General features: G+C 41.3%; 1 protein-coding gene across 10 annotated transcripts in view; it reads left to right on the top strand.

Annotated features, from left to right (window-relative positions):
* The window catches only part of GIT2 (GIT ArfGAP 2), a 69,185-nt gene that overhangs the window by 26,313 nt on the left and 20,173 nt on the right, over positions 1-22,699 (top strand). For 5 of the 10 annotated variants that reach the window (XM_075898844.1, XM_075898846.1, XM_075898849.1 and 2 more), the window contains exons 9-15: positions 5,265-5,316; positions 8,129-8,201; positions 8,534-8,631; positions 9,276-9,387; positions 10,474-10,616; positions 11,391-11,540; positions 16,716-16,964. In XM_075898844.1, coding sequence (XP_075754959.1) covers positions 5,265-5,316; positions 8,129-8,201; positions 8,534-8,631; positions 9,276-9,387; positions 10,474-10,616; positions 11,391-11,540; positions 16,716-16,964 — 877 coding nt within the window. Of the gene's footprint in view, positions 1-5,264; positions 5,317-8,128; positions 8,202-8,533; positions 8,632-9,275; positions 9,388-10,473; positions 10,617-11,390; positions 11,541-15,073; positions 15,255-16,715; positions 16,965-22,699 lie in introns of those variants that run through there. The other 5 variants (XM_075898845.1, XM_075898854.1, XM_075898850.1 and 2 more) reach the window with 3 other exon arrangements.

Below are 22,699 nucleotides of genomic sequence, written 5' to 3'. Positions count from 1 at the left end.
TGGGAATTTCTGCCATATGTCATTAATGAGCATCCTTCTTTTTCTCTTCTAAGTATCTTCTCATCTTTGCCACATTTGAAGCATTATTTGTGACAAAACTGTGCATATAAAAGTTTTGGTCACTTTAATTGCAGCTTTCGTTGCCACTTCTTTTAAATGTAGTGTAGACGTTTCCCAATGTTTCTGAAAGATATGCAACCTAATTTTCTATTGTAAGACAGGCAAATATTACTGGATCATTGTGTACATTGCTCCACCCATCAAAGCTTAAACTGTTATATTTTCCCTTAGTATTTCTTGCACACTGTTCAACTTCATTCTCATACACTGTTTCTGGCGAACTTTTACCACTGTCTGTTGTACCAGCTGGAGTGTAGCCTGGTTGTAAAGGCTCAACCATGTCAATGAAGGTGTTTATTGTTAATACCATGAAAAAGAGAATTTGTGACATAAATAAACTGAGTCTTTTTATCTATTATGTGATGTGGGTATTTGCTGGTCCTTGCAACCAACTCACCCGTAGGATTTTTACTGCATGATTGAAATCTTTTGCTTGCTAATTATACTTTATTTAGTTGTAGCACTCTTGTTAAAAGTATCAACAGATGATTCTGAAGTTGTTGTAGTTAGTTTACATGCCTGCTTGAATGGGATCCTGAAACAAAACTCAACTATTACTTTGAATAGTCATTCTTCTCAGTTCTTCTCGTTATGTTGTTCAGTTAATCATTTACCATTTTTTTCAGCAAGAATGCTGATCCATATCTGAATTGCCAAAAAAATCTAGACTCGCTGCGCCTAGAGTGCACTTTTAAGCTGGCTCCCAAGTGTACTGTCTACTGTTTCCCCTTGCCCTGTGGTGTTGGTGAAAGGAAGCAGTGCCCGGAGTTGGGGGCAAGGGTGTCAGGCAGCTCTGCAGAAGTTGCGTTACATGGGGACTAGGCTTGAAAGCCAGCTCCCTATGTGTACCTGCCCCCCTCTCCTGCACTGCTGCCTTTGCATGAGAGGTGGAAGTGTGGGTGGGAGCGGGAGGCAGCTTTTAAACCAGCTCCCAGTGAGCACTGGCTCCCGCCTCACCTCCCTGTTGCCTCTGTGGGAGGCAATGGGGGTGGATGCATGAAGTGGCTCCATGGAGCTGGCTCCCCACATGCACCAGCTTCCACCTCTCAGCCTCCCCCTGCCACCTCTCATACAGTATCAGTCGGTGAAGGGGTGGCTGTATATGACCAAGACCGTTAACTGATGAGTCCAGGCTCATTGGCTAAACATGTTCTCAATTACACAGTTACATCCCTATTTATGACATCAACATTGTGGTCATAATGTTCCAAAATAAGGAGCATGTATTATGTATTACAAAATAAGAAAATTATGCTTAGTGGTAACTGACAACTCTAGATTACTGCAGCTTTCTTATCTGTGGTAAAATTCTAGCTATGCCTTAAGGGTCCTGCACTTCTGGCTGATAGTGTTTGCTTCAGAGGCTTTCTGTAACCATCCAAACAGCCTCTTTCCCTTTATTAGAGGCAAGAGTCACAGCTTACTGAAGTGACGAGGAGTCCTGTTGCACCTGATAGACTAACAGATTTATTGGAGCATAAGCTTTCGTGGGCAAAAACCCACTTCATCAGGGTTAGTCTATAAGGTGTCACAGGAATCCTTGTCGCTTTTGCAGATTCATACTAATATGGCTACCCCTCCGATACTTGATAGCCTAGTGAGTAATCCTAATCATAAACTAGTTCTCAGTTTGGAGCAGAATCACTGCCGTAGTCCTGGTCTCCCCTCTCACAGGGAAACTCTGTGGTGGCATTGGGAGGGTTGGGGGGAACCCGGCCTGCCCACTACTCCTGGTTCCAGCCCAGAGACCTGAAGATAGGGGCAACAGACAGTGTGTCCTCTTTTCCCAGTCTGGCAGCTTCTTCCCTGGGAACTTCCCCATATGATCCCTCCCAGTACCTTTCCTCTGGTACATGAGCAAGACAGTCTTGCTCCACCACGGCATTCTGCCTCGCTTGCAATCCTCACCCACAGCAATTTTTATTCTCAGATCTTGTGCTGCTGCCCACGCTGCAGGGAGAACTTTTTTGGGTTGGGGGCCACTGACCCACAGAAAAATCAGTCGGGGGCCATATGCAAGTGAAAAACAAAGAAACCCAAACAATCCTTCACTGACATGGCCCCCAACTGAAGAGAGAGACACTCCCCACATTCTCCTCACACACTGGAGTCTTGGAGGGCCCAAGCTAGTAGATTTTGTGTGCTCCAGCCCCATGGGAGAATGGCAGGAGGTTGGAGCACTAGCGCAGGCTCCCCAATGCTTCAGGGGGCCAAATTTGAGCCCTACGTATTAGGTTCCCCATCCCTATTTTCAGGGCTTGCCGAGTGGCGGCGAGCCCTGCTCGCCAGCCGTGCAATTCTGCATTCTGCGCTTGTGCAGATTCTTCTGTGCACGTGCAGATCACTCTGCACCGGCTCTTCCAGGGCGAGTAGATTACATTGTTTGAGCCCTGCCTATTTTAATTAAACACCAGCAGGCCTTTATGGACTGCAGGTGCTCTTATTAGCCTGCTACTTCTGGCAAACTCTTAATTGGCCCTAGGTACCTGCCTGATTGTGCTGCACTAGGCTTGATCCTGGTTACTCAGGGAAGAGGAAACTGTTTATCTAGAGCCCAGCACATCTGCCTTCCATTAGAGTGCATCAGCCATCTGGTCTGGGTCTGTCACACACCATGTATTTGGGTGACATTCTAACCCTAGTTAACTAATTAAGCAAGCCATAAGGATTAGCTCAGATATTCTAGAAACATCCAACACATCAAACAGTTTTGGACTTTGCTTGTCAAATAACACTTATAATAAAAGGCATAGAGTCTTAAGAATGATGCATTGCAAAGTGAATTATTAAGTTACTCACTAGTTGATCTTCTTAGCCATATCTGCATCTTCATCTACATTTTCTCCCAATGAGCAGTTTTCCTTAAGATGTTTCATTCTTGCAGCTAGGCCCTGTATCATCATCTTGCACTGCTTACACTTGACACATTTCCCTCCTTCTCTCTCCCCCTCCTTCCCCCCCGGGAACAAATTTCTTCAAAATATTCCCAGATAGGTTCTGGGCATAAAAAATAAACTATGAGCGTACACTTAAGTTTGCAGATGACACCAGGCTGAGAGGGGTTGCAAGTGCTATGGAGGATAGAGTCATAATTCAAAATGATCTGGACAAACTAGAGAAATGGTCTGAGGAAAATAGGATGAAGTTTAATAAGGAGAAATGCAAAGCGCTCCTCTTAGGAAGGAACAATCTGTTTCACACATACAGAATGGGAAATGATTGTCTAGGAAGGAGTCCTGAAGAAAGAGATCTAGGGGGTCATAATGGACCACAAGCTAAATATGAGTCAACAGTGTGACACGGTTGGGGGAAAAAAAGCCAACATGATTCTGGGCTGCATTAACAGGACTGTTGTTAGCAAGACAGGAGACCTCATTCTTCTGCTCTACTCTGCGCTGATTATGTCCAGTTCTGAGCATCACATTTCAAAAAAGATGTGGAAAAAAGGAGAAGTTCTGGAAAAGAGCGACAAAAATGATTAAAGGTCTTAAAAACAGCTATGAGGGAAGACTGATGGAACTGGGCTTGTTTAGTTTAGAAAAGAGAAGACGGGGGGAGAGTGAACGACACAACATAATAGCTGTTTTCAAGTATCTAAAAGGGTGTTACAAGGAGGAGAGAGGAAAAATTGTTCTCCTTGACTTCTGATGATAGCACAAGAAGCAATGGACGAAACTTGCAGCAAAAGAGGTTTAGGTTGGAAATTAGTAAAAACTTCCTATCAGAGTGATGAAACACAGGAATAAAGTGCCTACGGAGGTTGTGGAATCTTCGTCACTGGAGCAGGTTGGATAGACATCTATCAGGGATGATCTAGAGCTGTGGTCAACAACCAGTAGATCTCAGGGGCTCCAAGAGTAGCTCTTGAGCCCTCTCTTAACTGCACACTGCGCAGTACATTTACATTAGATTTCCTCATTTGAGGAGCAGCTACTCACCGAGCAACAACACAGGTGAGTAGCTGCGAAGAATGGTGGGAGTTGGGAGGTTGAGAGGGCTGAAACACTCCAGCAAACTGACTGTGGCTTTCAGCTGAAAGTGGCTGCCCCGCGCTCCCGCTGATCGGCAGCTTCTCCTCTGCGCCTGCCCACATGGAGCTTGGTGCACCCTGGCTGAGCGCCATGGCCAACTGGCTGGGCAGCCACTTCTCTTCCCTCCAGCCCGGCTGCCCTGCGCTCAGCCCAGGGAGGCTGCGTCTAGCTCCAGCTGTGCTGGAGCAAGCTTCCCAGGCTGAGCGCAGGATCACAGATGCCCATCTGATGGACTGTATACAACTAGCAATCTCAGACTACAACCCAGACTTCAAGACACTGGCAGATACTGTTCAGTCACAGGTGTCACACTGAGACTTTGTTATTGGAAGAAAAAATATATAATTATCAATACTTGATTTTAGATTTACAAAATAGCAGAGAACAAAATGTATAATTGTAAATGCTTCATTTGACATTTAAATAGCATGAATTAAAAACAGACCATTTATTTCATAACTATAAACATGTGATTTTAATTTTATACATCACATAATTTAAAAATAAACTGTTTAATGGAGTGTATAAGGGCTGGGGATAGCAAGTGATGGACAGGAGAATAGAGTGGGCGGGGCTTCAAGGAAGGGGCGGGGCAGTAGATCTTCGCCTGTTCTGAGACTTAAAAAGTGTTCTTGGGTTTAAAAAGGTTGGAGACCACTGATCTAGACGGTGCTTGGTTCTGCTGTAAGGGCAGGGTACTGGACTTGATGATCTCTTGCAGTCCTTTCCAGTTCTAGTATTTTATGATTCTATGACTAGAGGCATTCATTCATTTTATGAAACGGTAAGTATATGTGTAGCATGTTTGTAATGAAATGTAATTGTAACTATTATTTTTAAGTGATAAATTTAGAATTTTATTAATTTTAAAGGGATAAATAATCTAATTTAAATAAATTATCTGATTTTTTTTTTAATAATTGAATTTTATCCATCATGTTCTCTCCAGAATAAGAGTATCTGCATGTGGAGAAAATAAGGAATAGTTAATTTGACTTAAGTGGCAAATGGAAATGAGTTGACTTTTTATGGAGAAACTTAACAATTAAGAATTGCTGTTTATGTTGACCTCTTTATTGTTGTAGATATAGTGATCACTTCTTCTTTTCATAGCAGTCTAGATTTGTCTGAATTGGCAAAAGCAGCTAAGAAGAAGCTTCAGTCTGTAAGTAAAACTTCTACTTAACCTCTGCTATGTCATGTCTAACTAATAACATGGCAAACTTCTGTACTTTATCTCCCCAGTTATTACTGACTTCATAATGCAGCATGCTTTTCATTGGTTCTGGCATATACAAATATCACTTCCATGCTAACTGATACATTCAAAGGGAAACCTGGAAGGAGAGTGAAAAGGCAAAGAGGGGGAAATTTTTAAAAATGCAGTATTTACTGGTGGATAGGAGACTAAGTTTAATTGTGCCTTGTTTAGAAAAGGCTGCAAGGGAAGATCTCTGTGATTCTACCTCTCATTGATAATGTTATCTCAAACTAATTATCTTTAATTGTATATTATTTCCTGTCATCATGGGTTCCATATGTGCACTGGATGCTCAAATATTATTTTATTTGCCTGTAACTTTTTAAAAAGTAAGAATAGCTGCATTAGTGTTTGCCTGGTGCAGTTGCCTTTAATACTAGCTTATCTAGTATAGGTATGTAATAGTGTAGTTGGTTAACCAATTAACTGATAAGCTAAAGCTTATTGGTTAATGCTATAGACTACATGCATTTCTCCCCTCCTTCCCCTTTGTCATTACATTTTTTAGCAGGCTGGCCAGCATTCCGGCTGAATCCTGATTTGCAACGGGTGCAGGACCTAACCCCTGCTGCATCTCTGCATTTAAAGTGTAGTAGAAACCGGGCAGGCAGGCAGCCCAGCTCAGTTCTGACTTGTGCCGGGTCTAGGAGCTCAGACTCTACCCCTAGACAGGAGCTGTTGCCACTCCATACTGCTGCCTCTTTATCAGAGGCAACATCACAGGGTGACAGGCAGCCGATCTGCAAGGGAAGCTGGTTTTTAAACTGGCTCCCAGTGCACACCAGCTCCTGCCTGGCACTCTGCGCTGCTGCCGCTGATACAGAGGCAGCAGCACGGAGTGGCAGGGGGCTCCTTGGGAGTGAGGTGCACTGGCTGCTCGCCCCACCCCCAGGGACTATAGAATAGTCAACTAACAAATAAGAATTCATGAGGTTACTCAACTGTTCAATTAACAGATATTTAACATCCCTAATCTAGTATCTTTAAAATACTGCCCAAACCAAATTCTTGCGTAAGACAAGTCGATAATATATTTCACCTGGTCCTAATACCATCCATGTTCTCTCTAAAGAGAGAATTTTCAATTATTTTAGTCTGACTTCTATGCAGGGGATGAAAGATTAGTAAACTGGGGAAGAATAACTTTTGTAGCATCCTTTTATGCAGTAATATGGTGTTTCCTGCAAATATTATCGTGATGGCAGTGAAACTTTTCATTAAATTGGGCGGTAAGTCTGGAGAAAAAAATTCAGTATAGGAAAACAAGAATTTCAGCTGAACACAAATCCTCCAAAATTGAACCCTATCTCCACCAAAAACCCACTCTGTTAGCAGGTATTACAACCCTGTAAGTCCATGGTGTCCAACACACATGCCACATGTGGCTATTTGGCTGTTTGAGTGTAGCTAGCTGGCTTGAATAATTAAAGTAGCTATTGCTTCAGAACTGGTTGGACACCACGGCTGTAAGTAGATGTACTCTTGATACCTTACTGTAGCTGCTGTTAACTTCACCCTGGACATAAAGGTTGGGAGTTTCTCTGGCTAGAGAAAGTTTTGGGCCAAACAGCCCTGGGGACCGTGCTGGGAGCTGCCATACCTGGAAGAGGTGGGTGATTTGGGCAGTGATTTATTACTTTTTTTGTAAATGAAATCAGATCCCAGGAAAGATGTTAAGTTATCCCTGCCTATTTGTCTTATATTGAGGACGGGAAGTAGGGCTGCATTCAGTCATGCACTTTTACAGTTTTTAATTTGCAGTTTATATTACTGGCCATTGTGAAAATCCCAGGGTCTCCTACCTGAATAAAACTACAGGTTGGAGGGTGCCAGACCATGAGGGTCCAGACCTGACTGGTCCTGGACAAAGGAGTTTGATGCTCCCCCCCCCCTTCCCCAGACCTCTCTTGGTCTGGCAGTCTCCCTGCTGGGCTCCTCTTCCTAGCTACCCGGCACTGCTGGCTCTGTTCCCCTGGCTGTAGCAACCCTGAGAGCTCCTGCAGCTCACCAGCTTTATTGCCCGATGAGTCCTGGGAGCTCCAGCAGCCCTGCTGGTTTTGTAACTCTGGGAACTCCGGCAGCCTTGCCCTGCTTGGCTGTGAGCTCCGCAGCCCTACAGGTTCTGCTGCCCCACTGGTCCCGCCACCCAGCTCTGCTCCACGCCGCTGGCAGTCTCTGCCCCTGGAATGTTGCCAGACCAGAGTGTCGTGGACCACAGAGGTTCAACCTGTACTGGTATAACCCTGACATTTTGGTTTATATAATTGTTGCTCTCTCAGCAAGTTCCTCATTCCTAATATAAGCATCTCTCTTGAACTGTTCATGTTAGGAATAAATTCTTGAACAAATCATCGCTACATAAGCCTGCTCTGCTCACTTAATCATAGAAATACCTCCTTTTCTCCTCCCCTAGGATATTATTGGAGGGGCAGGGACTCTTACAAGGTCGGAGGGGGAAGTCAGTTTTTTTTATCTGTACTGACCAGTTGTAGAACAGGATTGATCTGTTTAGATCCAGCACTGGCCCTGCTTTGGAGATTGAATACCAAAGATTCACTATATAGCTGTTAACCAATTCATTCTTCCTGGACTGCAAAAGTACCAGATTACCTCTGGAGTACAGACATGCAACCTGCTTTCTGCAGCATAAGAGATTTGGTGGGGGGAGCTAATTTCTTGTTACCTAATCCTTAATCACTTCTTCTCATATTTTCAGTTAAGTAACCATTTGTTTGAAGAACTTGCCATGGACGTATATGATGAAGTTGACAGGAGGGAAACAGATGCAGGTAAATGATGCTTTTTGGAATATACTTGTAGTTAAAACTTGAAATGCAGTATTACGCATAACTTGTTAATTCAACTAACTGGTGTGGGCAGAGTAATTTTTATGTTGAGGAATTGATTGGCACATAGATTCTACTACATAGAATGAGTGTTCAGTTTTATTTTGGGTTATAAAATATGTTTTCCTAATTATTTTGCTGAGTGAAGAATTCTCAGAAAAAGCAGTTGCTTTGACTTTGGTTATCTTTAGTGTTGAAATGGTAATCTCTTGAGCTAGTTTAATGAGTAGATTGTTCATAAAGTTGCTCTGTCTCTGTCTATTTTTTCTAAATAGTTTGGCTTGCTACTCAGAACCACAGTACACTGGTAACTGAGACAACACTTGTCCCTTTTCTTCCTGTAAATCCTGAATATTCCTCAACACGGAATCAGGTAAGTTATCTTGTTTGTGAGTGTTACAAAAGCATTTTATTAACATAAAGAGTTCAGATTTTTTTTTTACGTTATTAAACTGAGGGGAAAGGGACACTTCATTTGAAGTGTGCTCCATTTAGGAAATTAAAAGAATTTCATATTATATGTGTCCCAGTTCTTTAGTTTTACAATTATATTTTCCTAATTTTAAAAGAAGTATTCCTCTGCCTTATTTGAATCTTTCATAAAGCAGGGAAAACAATAATCAATGTATCGTAAAGGGAGAATGATGAAACTGAAACAAAAAGTAGGGGAAAATAGAGGCACTGTTTCCCTAATCTTTCTATTACAATAATCTTGGGGGGGGGGGGGTGATTAAGCAGATGGTGCCGTCAGTGTACTTTAAGAAACTCAGTATATTCATGTTTAATACAAAAAGTTCACTATTGTAAACACCTTTGTATTGCTAGTAGGTAGTCTTTGTATGCAATTTTTTTATAAAAATGAATGTTTGCAGGGTATTTTTAAAACCCTGAGAATGGGGTTATAATATAAACACACAGATTTGTTTATGGTTCATAAACAGTGTTGCTATGCATTTGTTTTGTCGTGAAATTGCTATGCACTCTGTATAACTCTTTGTATCATCTTCTATATTTTAGGGAAGACAGAAACTAGCTCGGTTTAATGCCCATGAATTTGCTACACTAGTTATAGATATTCTGAGTGATGCCAAAAAAAGACAGCAAGGGAATCCTGTCACTGGCTCTAAAGGTGAATATATTTTTGACTAATTATCTGACCTTCTGTATTTGAATTGGTATACTTGTAATTTCAGTGACAACATTATGAAGTACCTCGTGTGGCTTGATCACTTTTTGAAATGAATAAACATATTAAAGTCATCACTATAAAACAATGTGTGTATGATCTGATGGATGAAAAGAGGCCATTAGTGTTTGCTGATGACAGCACATTTGAGATCAAGAGTAATGTTTAATTATAGAAAATTTGAATATTAATGGTGATATTTCTTACAAAGTGGACTTGAAATATGCACATAATCCAGAAGTGTTCTTTCTGATGGAATAGAAGAGCAGACAGAGGCATTTCCAAAGTGGCTTTCTAAATCTTTGTAGAGCAGAAGTTCTGCAACTATCTAACATTTATGACTAGTAATCAGGAAAGTGCTAGTGTTCTAGGGGATATAGACTCTTATCTAAACTGGGGACTCTGCTGTGCTTGCAAACTTGCTAAGTGTTAGGTTTCCTGCACAGGCTCACTTTTTATGCCATTTGAACATATCTGTAGAATTCACTCATGTCAAGGAATACAAATAATTAAAACGGCAATCAAAAAGTAAGGACACAGCTGTAGTTCCAATACTAGAGATATGAAACAAATAATTAAATACAATAATACCTCTCTCAAGAGATATCTAAAGATCTTATCTTATTATTCAATTTCCTTGTATTGTCCATCTGAATAATGAAGTGTATGTGCTGGCAATTTTATTATATTTTGTATTTCACTGTATGAAAAGTGTTAAATAGGCTGGTAAAAATTAATTCACCTTAGTTACTTAAAGTTTCCTAATACTTTAATGGGATCAAAGAAATAAAATTGGAGACTACATACTAGCTTTCATTGTAGATTTGGCTGTTCTTGGCTGATATAATCCAGTCACTCTAGATGGTGCTATCAGAATATTTTTTTTCTATTAGAAAGGAGATTTTTTTTTTGTCCTAACATTTCTTTTCATATGTTCTTTTGGTCTGATTGATGTTCTCTTCTGATATTAATTAATAAACTAAATCAATTTTGCATACAAATCCTAAATTTAACTCATTTTTGTTACAGACAATGTGGAACTGATTTTGAAAGCTATCACCAGCCAGCATAGTAGTGAGAGTCAAGATAATGACCAGCCAGATTATGACAGTGTTGCGTCCGATGAAGATATAGACCTGGAAGCAAATGCAGCAAGAGCAAACAGAAAGAAGGTAGGTTTATTAAACTCCTTTCTAGCAAATACTTATGTACGTGCTTCCATTGAAATCAGTTGATGAACTCATGTAGTGAAGTTAAACACATGTGCAAGTGTTCCTGGGATTAGGCACTCAGTGATTATTTCAACTCTGTCACAGCTGCTTCCTACATTATAAATCACTATGCAGGATCAGAAATATAACTTTAAACATTTGTAACTAAAGTATTAATAAAACATTTATAAAAAATGAGCACCACAGAGAATTTATTTTATTTGGAGACAAACTATGGACCCAGTTGCACAAATACAAAAGCACTAGGGCAGTTTATGTTGTTATGTCACTTGATTCCTTTCATCAGAATATCTCAGAATATTTTTCATTAAGTTTCTTCTACTTATCAATGAAATAACAAATACAGGTCGATAAATGAATGCTGAGAAGTGAAATAATTCCTGAAAATAATGCAATAGGGTAGAGAACAGGGAATTGAATGTAAGAATCCTGGCTCTGTCATTTGCTCTAACCCATAAATTAATGTGACTACTAAGGACCAGAATATCAAATACTTGTTCATGCTCACTTACAAAAATCTTTATTAAACACCATCCATTTTTTGATTGAAATTACAAGGCTAATATTATTGGATATAATGAACTAAGAATTCATTGAAACCATATTTCTTCTGAGATGATCTGTAGCTTCAGTTGTATAAAGTGTGCTATTAGTTTGTTAATTTCCTCAGTAACTTATGTAAAGAAGTGTGGTGTTTGTTTATTTTATTTGTAGAGCCTGGATTCAGACTTGTCAGATGGATCAATCACAGCCCAAGAATATATGCAAGTTAAAAATGCTTTGGTGGCTTCTGAGGTAAAGATACAGCAGTTAATGAAAGTGAACATCAACTTGAGTGATGAACTGAGAATCATGCAGAAAAAGGTAACAAGTATAGTAACTTAAGCAAAATTAAAATCCTATAGCCAACTGGGTTTATTTTTATGTAAATACAAGATAAAGGACCATGTGTGAAGACCAGTTAAACTATTTTGACAAGTCAGAACTAGTTTGGAGTTGATGTGATGAAAATGAATGTCCACGAAGTGTAAACTCTTAATGTTTTATTTCTTGTGAAAGGTGTTATTGGGAACTTTGTAGTTCAACCTCATTGATATTTCCTCATTTCTAAATCATTTATTTTAGAAACCCCTTATTTAGTTCCATTGTCTTGTTTCCAAATGAGCAATTGTTTGAGGCTTTGGAAACCGCTCCTAGCAGAAAGTGTACCTTCTGCTTTTTGTTGGGTTTTTTTTATTCCAATAATAATAATGGCTAGTGAATATCAGTAGAAGATTGAAATGGCTCTCCAAGTTGGAAGGAGAAGAGAAATTTAAAAATACCATGGCCTCAATATTTTTGTATAAAGCAGTCACAGTTGTTTTCCTGTCCCCATTTTAGATCTGAGGAAGTATAATTCACAATGGATTGTGGATCAAAGGGAACTTAAGTACAAATCTGCCATCTCTATGTTTAGTAGAACAGCTCTTTTAAAACTTCAACACTGGCTTTGGTTGATGAGGATAAAAGGTGTAGTGTTTAGAACATGTTAAGTTATGTGCTTGTATGCTTTTTAAAAGTCTGTCTTGCTAGCAAGACTACTTTAGTATATGTTAAAAGTATACCTATGTCAAGGTAGTCAGGCTACCAAACCTTCAAATCCTAATATAGATGTCAGCACTGTGTCCCTACAAGCCAGTAACAAATATAATACATCACATGCTTGCAAATTAGTTGTCTTAGAACTAGTTATTGCTTGCATGCTAAGGTATCTTCTAGGCTTTCAGAAAACAAGACAGCTTTAATGGATGATCATCACTAGAGTGACTGGAAGCGAAGGTGCAAAAAATTCATTGCTGGAGAAGAAAATAGAATTGCTGAAAATTTTTAAGACCGACAAGATCAGGGGTTCTCAAACTTCATTGCACCATGACTCCCTTCTGACAACAGAAATTACTACATGACCCCAGGAGAGCCTGAGTTCACCTAAGCCCCACTGTTCTGTGCTGGGTGTGTGTGTGTGGGGAGGGGGGCAAATGCAAGGATTTGAGCCTCAGGTTGGGGGCCTATCCAACCCAGGCAGTGGGGCTTGGACTTGGGACTTCAGTCCTAAGCCACAGCAAGTCTAACACCAGCCATGGTGTCACCTTTAAAATATAGTCATGACTAGGCATGTAAAATCCTGTTTAATTTAGATAACCAGTTAAACATGATGTTTAACCAGTTAACTGATCAAATAGTGAGGTGGGAAGTCTGTGCCTGGACTGGAGCAGCCCCTACGGGTTAACTGTAACTGGTAAGCCTCACCCATCAAGTATGTAATGAGTTAACCCTTCACATCCCTAATCACAACCCACTTTCGAGTCCTGACCTACAGTTTTGAGCCCTGCTGCACTAGATTGTCATGGTGGATTCTCTATAGGGTATCAGTTACCGATACTAAAAAGTTACTAGGATTCTATAATTTAACTAGGTTCAGCCAAAATTCAGATAGGTATGAGGTAGGATCCAGTACGCAAAACATAGCTGTGTTCTTTTTAGTGGGTCAGTGTACATGTGAATTTCTTATCAAAACCTGTCACTGATTGCTTAGTCTCAGTGTATGTGTGTATACATCATGATTAACCGGTTAACTAATTAAACAGTATTTTACATGTATGCACTGACAGAAAGCATTTAGGTACAGGCTTTATATATATGTGATCTGCACTGCCCCTTATCCTGTATATGTTTGCCATGCTCTCTGGGGAAAATCCTGTCTTCTTTATCAGGAAGGGATTCCATTAATTGACATAACCAGTTCCCCTTGAAGTTGTGCAGTTTTAGAAACAGCATGTAAATTGTAACTACAATATTCTATAATTAAGAGAAAATCAGCCAAGAGATCCTGTCAAACTACTGTACTGGAGATAACTTTTGTAAGGTACCTCGAGTTATATTAATGAGGACTGGGAAGATTGTCCTCCCTGTTTTTTCTAGGGTCCTGAATGATGCCACTGTGCAGTGCTGCATCTTTCAAGGGCCTGAAGTGTTTGTGGCCTCTCCGACAGTGTAATTTGTGGCTTGAAAATATCTTCAGCTTTATCCCTAACCTGATAAACTGAGTAATTGGGAGATTTCAAATATAACTGTCCAGGTTGCTCTCTCCCAAGGCAGGTAACAGAAGATGCAGAACATATCTGTGTACCTTAAGAGGGTAGTTGTATGTATGTGTTTGCTTTTGAGACCTCTGTTGGAACCCAACATTTGTAGAGGACTGTAAGTATAGTATATTTAGTATATTGATGCAGCATAGTGGGAGGACCCAGACCCAGAGCCAGATACTCCTTTGTAGCAGAACTTGTCCTGATGCAGGACATAGCGTCAAAGAACCAGTGATGAGGATCCAGTGATATGTAGAACAGTGATGGGGTTGTTCTAACTTATGTCACTGGCATAGGGTCCTTAGTGACTCCTGAACCAATGACAGCTAAGTGCAGCAAAGCTCATAAGAGCCACACTGGGGAAGACCAAACATCCATCTAGTCTGGTATTCTGTTTTCCGACTGTGGCCAATGTCAGCTGTCCCAGAGGGAATGAAGAGATAATCATCAAGTGATTCCCCCCCCCCCGGTCACCCATTCCCCAGCGTCTGACAAACAGAGGTTAGGGATGCCACCTCCACCGTACCCTCAACTCTAAGGGGAAGGGGGAAGAGATGGCATAGTACCTAGCTGCAGTAGCTTTAGGCAACAAGAAGTTGCCCTATGATATTGGAGTTTTCTGCTGGCCATTTGTGGTCAGAATCACAGGCCACATCTATACTTACCCACAGAACAATGCTCCAGAGATTGATCTGATGTTCAGTTTAGAGGGTCTTACTTATCTACTAGATTGAACGCTGAGGGTGACCCTGTCAGAGCCTGTACTCCTGCCCCTCGCAAAGAGCAAGGGAAGTTGATGGGAGATTTTCTCTCATTGACCTCCCAGTGTGGGCACAGTGCCAAAATTCAGATCAAGGTACATTGACTCCAGCTATGCAATTAACATAGCTGGAGTTGTGTATCTTAATTTGAACATATCCCCTGGTATAGATTTTGCCCAAATGCTTTGCAGCACCTGAGTGGAGCCAGACCTTATTTTAGAATATGACCCTTTAGTCTCTTAATTGGCATAGCTTTATTTGATTTTTAGGCAAGATTAAATATGTAAGCTAAAAGTTATCTGTCCTGTATTGTCTTGTAGCATTAGATGTATCTGAGCTTTCACACTTGAATTATTTGAAAAAAATGCTAATTAAAGATGAGGCTTTATTGACTGTATGTCACTTATGGAAGGGTTCTCTCTAGATCACATGAAAACCCTTATAAATGAATGGGTGTTATGAAAAATGGATGACTTTCTGACATGCATTTGTTTGTCATCTTAAATCTTAACAGTAGAGGAGAATTTGGACGGTGGTGGTGAATTGATCTGATATGAAATAGAAGAACAGCAGCGGATAGCTGAAATTATACTGTACCAGGTTTATAAAATATGTGGTGGAAAATAAAGAGAAAAAGAGAGTGTGCAGCGTGGACCTGCTTGATTTTATTAAAATGTCAGATTTTTAAGAAGTAATATTGCTCTTTGACGATCCTTAAATCTTAACACACAATACATGGTATGAAAGATTGCACAGTTGGGAAAGCCAGTATTTAAAATGGAAATCAGGATGCCAATCAGAATCTTCACTAACGAGTTCTGAACAGTGTCAGACCCACTACCTAGCATTGACTAGCTTATTTGAAGGTTTACATGACACAAGGCAAAATGCAAGTAAACACTGAATATTGTGACTCCTAATTGAAAGTCCATCAGCTGTCTGAAACAGTATTCTCCATATATTTGAAAAGATATACATAATAATTAAATATTTGCAGTTTTCTTCATGATGTGTTAATATAGCAAACTTATTCTGAGGCTTTCTTGTATAACAACATTTAAATTGCTACCTTTTTTCACCTACCCACTGATGTTCTTTGTAGGCTGTGCACTTGCATGGCTACCCAGGAGAGATTCAGGTAGGGCCCAGCTGGTTAGTTGAGTGCCCAGAGCTGGCAGCGTGTGTGTGTGTGTTTTTACTGAGTCGGTACACATAACACAAACAGTACAGAGTAGCCATAGCTGCAGGAGATCAAAAGGTAGCCAGAGAAACTCCTGTGAAGAGAGAGAGCCTGAAGCAGCAGGAAAACTCTGTCTGTGACCTGGGTGGTAGAAGAGGAACTGAGGGGTGGGGGTCGGGCCGCACTCAGCTGTCAAACTGTCAGCAGCACGAGATGCTTGCTGCGCATGCACGGCCCGACTGCTAACTCCTATGGAAAAAGTCTCCGATCCTGCGGCTCCGGGGATGACCTGTCACCTTACGTGGAGCACCCACAGGAACATCACCCAAAAAAGAACAAAACTTATTCTGTACATGGATGGAAAAAATTGGAAGGGACATTGCTGCCCACAGATTTTAATAATAATCTTGTTGGCTTCTTAGAAAGAAGTAGCTGGTATCCTATTTTTGTATTCTTAACTCCACTGTCCTCTTGCTTTGCAAAGCAAACTGTAGTTTTCTTTTTGCTGTATCTGTGCTATAATTTTATCATTTGCATATTCACAGCTTTATTTAAGTCATCTGTATGTTACTATAGTGACCATTTCCTGAACCTGGAATGCTTTGCTTGAAAAGAATTTATTTTTCTATTCAAACAACCTTCATGGTAATGGAAAATATATGTACAAGTACGCTAGCCTGGAAATAGATCTTATGCTTTTAATTGCAAAGGCCAAATTTAAAAACCAATTTGACTTGCATCAACTAAAATAATCATGTTAAAGCTGACACTAATAAATCTACCAGACCTATAATAAAACATTTTTGTCTCATAGAGTGAGCAAGTGAAATAAATTTTGAGAGAGAATTCCATTTAATAATAATAAATCCAGCAATATCTAGCTGGATTTTTTTTCTTATGGTGACAAACATGTATTTGTATACTCAATTTGCTTGTTTTAGAAAAACAAAGTCCCACTGCTAAACATTTCTTTCAGCTTCAAACACTACAGAGTGAAAATACGAACCTCAGAAGACAGGCCACAACCAATATATATCAGGTCCAAACTGGTTCTGAATACACAGACCCCAACAATCATTCTTCTTTAAAGCGCCGACCATCTGCACGAGGTAGCAGACCTATGTCCATGTACGAGACTGGATCGGGTCAGAAACCCTACCTCCCAATGGGAGAAGTCCCATATCCAGAAGAGAGCATAACAAGACTGCAGCCTTTCCCTCCACATGTAAGTAAAACTGCTAACGCTTCTGCTCTTCTTTGTATGTTCAGCTTTTTCTATTGAAACTCTGCTTGTTTACCTGATTTACCAGAATCTCTAGACTGCTTCATGGTAAAGTGAAACAGTAAGAACTCTCACTGTTTCTTGAAGTGATTACTCATGTCCATTCAACAGTAGATATACCTTAGCAGTAACCTTAGGGGAGTGCCTCTAGTGACCCCTGGAGTGGTACCTCCATGGCATGTTATAAGGGGCAATGCGTACTCCCCTTGCACCTGCCCCTACCCTCGCCATGCTCCATTACTTCTTGCCTCCAGTGGCGCACTGCTGGAACACTTTCTGCTGTAGCTAATGCTGTCTTCATTCTTTCAGAACTTTCTGTTTTTAGTTAGTTTCCCATTAAAAGTAGTACTACCAAATAACCGACATTCTGCTGCAAGTTGAGATTCTTTAGTTTTCAAATCTCATGCAATAAGCAACCCTCATAGGAGCTGTTTGTACTGCCTGGGAAGGACCATATGAATGAAAAATGCTAGTGGGACGTTCATCTAAAAGCAATCATTATGGAGTTGGTTCTTGCCCTGACACCAAGCACCATAATGTTGGTGTGTAGTTTGCCAGCTTTGACAAGACGTCATCACTGGCCATCCACGGCCCACCTGAAAAAGACAGGAAGACACCAAAGGATCAGTCTCTGCCCTCTTGCATACAGAGGGGCACATCTGGGAGTGAGCAATATCCCATGTTCGGCAGCTCTCTATCCCCCTTGGATAGCTCAGGTGAAGCAGAGCAATCCTGTACACATTGCCCTGGCCTCCCCACAGGATAGAGTAGATGGTAGTCAGTTCCAGGTGCCACCCACACTGTAGGTCTTGCAGGAGGCACAGGACATCATGCCAACCTTGGTGCCGTCCTGTCAGTCTCTGGTGGCATCCCTCGCACAGGGTAAGCCTCCCCTTGGACCATCACAGTCCTTGCCTTGCTAGCACCGGGCCCAGTTGAAGGAGATTTTGAGACAACTCATCCCTCCAAGCAGCCACCACGAATTGGGCTGACACAGTCAAAAGTAGGTTGCCTGCAACTTGTATCTGAAAGCAGTAGAGTTGGGAGGAGCTCTCAGACTTGCACTTCAACATCTTTTCCCCTGGGATACCAGCTAGAATGGCACTGCCCATTCCTGTAGGGGTGGTCAGAATTATTAGTGTGCTTTGACAAATCCCATCTTCTTTTCCCCCTATTTTGAAGAGGGCAAAGGGGAATATTATGTACCTTTCAGAGACCATAAATACCTATATATACTCACCTGTCTCCAACTCACTTATATTGGAAGCAGTGAACCACAGATATAGTGCCAAGAGGGCACTACCCCCAAAAATAAAGACTCCAGGAGATGGGATTTATTTGAGCAAAAAGTTTATTTCTCCACCAGCTTACAACTGAGGGTGGTGAACCACCAGGCCCTCTTGGGCTGGTAGGAGATTAACCTTTGGCATAACATGGCCATGTTTGAGAACTCTCTCCAGGAAGAGACCAAGAAGGAATTCAAAGCACTCCTCGACAAAGGCATAACACCAGCTAGAGTGACCCTGCAGGCGGCAATGGATGCTGGGGACACAGACACCCAAACCATGGCATCTGCAATATCTATACACAGTGTGTAGTTGTTGCTCCTCTCCAGCCTTTCCATTGAGGCCCAGAACTTGCTGAAAGATCTTTCCTTTGAGGGGCAAGGTCTATTTGCAGAACAAATAATAAATTCCATAGACTCAAGGACTGTCATATTACCTTGAAAACACAGTGCCTTTATGTCCCACCCCTGGAGCCAGGAGAGCCAGTCCTGTCAGGTAACCCCTCCCATGAAATATAGGGCCTTGCAAGAGGCACTCTTCCCAGCAATCCCGTCCCGTGCCCTCGCATGGCTTATCCAAAGGCGAGCATGCAGCCATTTTGGTGGAAATTGGCCTTTCTAGTCAAGTCTGCGGATCCAGGCCTCCCCCCCCCCCCCCCCCCCCACATTTTCCAATCACCTTTCCTAATTTCTCCCTACATGAAGGTCAATTATATTGGATGGCTGGGTCCTCAATGTCATTTCCTAGGGTTATACCCTTCAGCTACTAGGGATGTAAAGGGTTAATTGGTAGCACACTGCTGTGACCTGGTTGGACTGGAGCAGGCCCCTGCCCACGGTGTGGCGTTCTCACCACAGCCGAGCCAGAGCAGTCCACCTGAAACAGTCTGTGGCATGGTGAGCCTGGCTGGGTGGAGGGAAGTACTCGCCTATCTTTGGTGGTGGAGTGAGCTGAAAAATATCCAACAAGGAGTTCTGTTCCAAGGTGATACCCCATCAGCCAAATTGGTGACAGATTTCTTGGATCCTGACTGAGGGGCTCACCTTGGAGATGTCAAAATCCAAGGGTCTTGTTTCATCTCCCTCTGTAAACTACACATAAATGTCAGAGCTCAGGGCAGTCTGTCTCACATGCGTAGCCCTCTTACCTCACCTTCCAGGCTGGGCAATCCATGGTCCTCACAATCAACATGGCCTCCATGTTTTGTATCAAGAGGCAAAAGGGAGCCTGCTTATCTGCCCTCTGCCAGGAGGCCATCAAGCTATGGGACTTTTGTGCCGCCCATGAAATTGAGTTCACAGCCTGTCACTTCTAGGGACCAAGAACACTCTGGCAGATTGTGTAAACAGGGATTGTGGCTCTCACCATCAATGGGAATTCTACCCAAATGGAACAAGAAATACCTCAGGTTCTGTTCCAGCAGAGTATTGGGCACAGGATTCATGTCTGACATCTTTCTCATCTCATGGGCAGGGGACCTGATGTACACATTTTCCCTGATTCCATTTATTGGCAAGGTTCTCTCAAAAATCAAGAGGGACAGAACTCGGATCATTGCAGTTTCACCAGCCTGACCACAGCAACACTGGCTCATTGTTTTGTTGAACCTGGCTGATCTTCCTCTGTGGCCCCTACTGAATCAGCTGGATCATCTGTTCCAGGACTGTGGATAGCTATTGCACTTGAACCTTGTGTCCCGCCATCTCGTGGCTTGGACATTGCATGGTTGAATCCAGTGGAATGCTTGGAAGATGTCCAGCAGATCCTACTTGAGAGCAGAAAGCCTTCAGCTAGATAAGCCTACCTGGTAGAATGAACAAGATTCTCATATTGGGCTGCATTCCCCCTCGGCCCACTACTCTTGTCAATTCTTGACTACATGCTCCACCTACAAAACCAAAGTATCTCATTCTTCTATTCAAGTTCCTTGAGCCTCTAGCCTTATGCTTGTGAACCCACTTGTCAGAGAAGGTAGTTTTCTTGGTGGCCATAGTATCTGCCAGATGTATCTCAGAACTTCAAGCCTGACTTAGGAACCCTGTATGCCATCTTCCATAAGGGCAAAGTCCCACTCCTATCCCACCTGACTTTTTCTCCAAGGTGATGTGTACCTTCCACATGAGGCAGGAGATCTTCTTTCTAGTAGTGTCTCAAACCACATAGGACAGTGCCTTCACATGGATATGAGATGGGCTCTGGCCTTCTACCTAGAGTAGATGAAGACTTTCTGCAAGTTGATCCAACTTATTTCCATGGCAGAGAATGAAAGGTCTCCTTGTCTTCACACAGAGTATCTCTGACTGGATTATCTCATGTGTTTCGGCCTGCTACCGCCTAGCAGGAGTCCCACCATCACCACTTACTGACTGGGTGCATTCCACAAGGGGCCAGGTTTCATAGGCAGCATTTCTAGCTCGCATTCCAGTCCCTACATTTGCAGCCCCCTGCACCATTGTTCACCAGGCTAGAGATAATGCTGGGTTTGGTAGGTCTGTATTGTTCCCTACGTGTTAGTGAACTCCTCCCCACCCTGGGGGAATTGCTTGGAGTCACCTGCTCTGGAATGGACGCAAGCAATCACTCAGAGAAGGAAAGACAACTTACCTGTTTCCATAACTGATGTTCTTCAAGATGAGTTGCTCATATCTATTCCATCCCACACCACTGTTGGAGAGTTCTTACTGTTTGAAAGCTGAAACTCTTCTCTCTCCATGTTTCTGGCAAGAAGGAACTGAAGGTGGGTGGGTGTGTGCGTGGCACCTTTATACCACATGATGGAAGCACCACTCAGAAGCACTCCTCAGAGACATTCCTCTGCAGGTACTGCTAAAGTAAAATCTTGCAGCATCAGTCTGTCAAATGGACATGAGCAACACATCAAAACACCAATTATAGAAACAGATAACTGTCTTTTGCTATATTAACATGTCTTCAAGAGCTTGATGGTTTGAATTACAAAGCTATAATGTAATTCTCAATTTAAATTGGAGCGTTTGGCTTCTGCTTATCTATTTCTTTTAGCCACAATATATTTGCCAGTATAGCCATGCATGAATATTTCAATAGCAGGAGAGCAAAAGCCTAGTATTGTGGATCTCTGTTCTTGGGATATACATATAAATGCTTATATATAGAACTTGCAAGAGTTTTAAAAATACTAGGATTGAACTTTGTTGAAGATTGTGCATGAGTAAAAAAGCTATATCAAAGCATCCTAACCTTTTTCTTGGAGCAGAGTCTTTTTTTATGGCCTTCTCTGCAGTACAACTTTTTCATTATAGTCTCTTATTTCATTTGTTTTTAACTCTAGTGTTCAGTCTAGTTTTTTAGGAGACTGAGTCCATTCTGATATTTCTTAGAGTGTTCAAATGCCGGTGGTAGGGTCAAGATAGACACTGATTCTGCCCTAAGACTCGACTGACAACAGAAAAATACATCAACACTTGAGTTCATTCTTTATAGTACTTAATTAAATTGCTACAGGCAATGGAAATGTGACAGTTTGGTCTCATTTTCTGATATGAGTCAAAATTTTAAGGCATTGTCAATGTGGCATCTGTGGGGCAGCACTATCTTGTATTCTCTTAATTGCATACATTAAATGCATTTGAAATACTGTTCAATAATTTGGAAGTTTAAATTTCTTTCTTAGCTTGAAAAAAGTACTATGTGCATATAAAACAAAATACTTGGTGCAAGAAGTAATCGTGGATATCTGAACTATTTTATAAGAAGGATTTTTTTGGTTTTGCTGAACTATCTGACAGTGTCACAATCTTGGATGTGTTTCAATCTGATGAACAAGTCTGGGATGTCTCAAAGTGCTGGAAATAATAAAATGCTAGTTTTATTAAGGGATAAAATGCTAATGATAAAAGCTAAATCATTGTAGATTATGTTGACTTGCTATGGAAGATTTCAGTATAAATAAAGGCTGTTCCCACAGCAAGAAATGACAGAACTCTTTTTTGTACAAAGCAATTTATACAAATTGTAAGAAATCTTCATAGGTTCCTGAAACTTCTCATTTGATGATGTCTTGCTGGTTTAGAATTAACAGTTCTAAAGCATTGCTTGCTTTCCTGTGAAACTTGGTTACAGAAACGCACTTTTTTCCCCTTTAATAAAATCTTTTTACTCAATCCTAGTGGGAGATATTAGTTAAATGAGCATCTTTGGAGACGCAGAATTTTAACATCACATTTTTGTGAATGTATTTTTTCACTTTGGGATTCAACACCTTTTAATATGAATACCAGAATTAGCTTGAAGTCAAGAGTGTTTTGCAGGAGTTGCAAGTCCAGTCTAGCTTGGTCAATTTTCTCTGTCACTGGCCACGTCACCGGTTTGATTTTCCAATTTAAAAAATGCACGTATTTGTTTAAAAGCTAT

The sequence above is a fragment of the Pelodiscus sinensis genome, chromosome 15 (genome assembly GCF_049634645.1).
Source record: "Pelodiscus sinensis isolate JC-2024 chromosome 15, ASM4963464v1, whole genome shotgun sequence".
Taxonomy (NCBI): Eukaryota; Metazoa; Chordata; order Testudines; family Trionychidae; genus Pelodiscus; species Pelodiscus sinensis.
The sequence above is the reverse complement of the archived record's forward strand: the minus strand, read 5'-3'. Positions and strand labels throughout refer to the sequence as shown.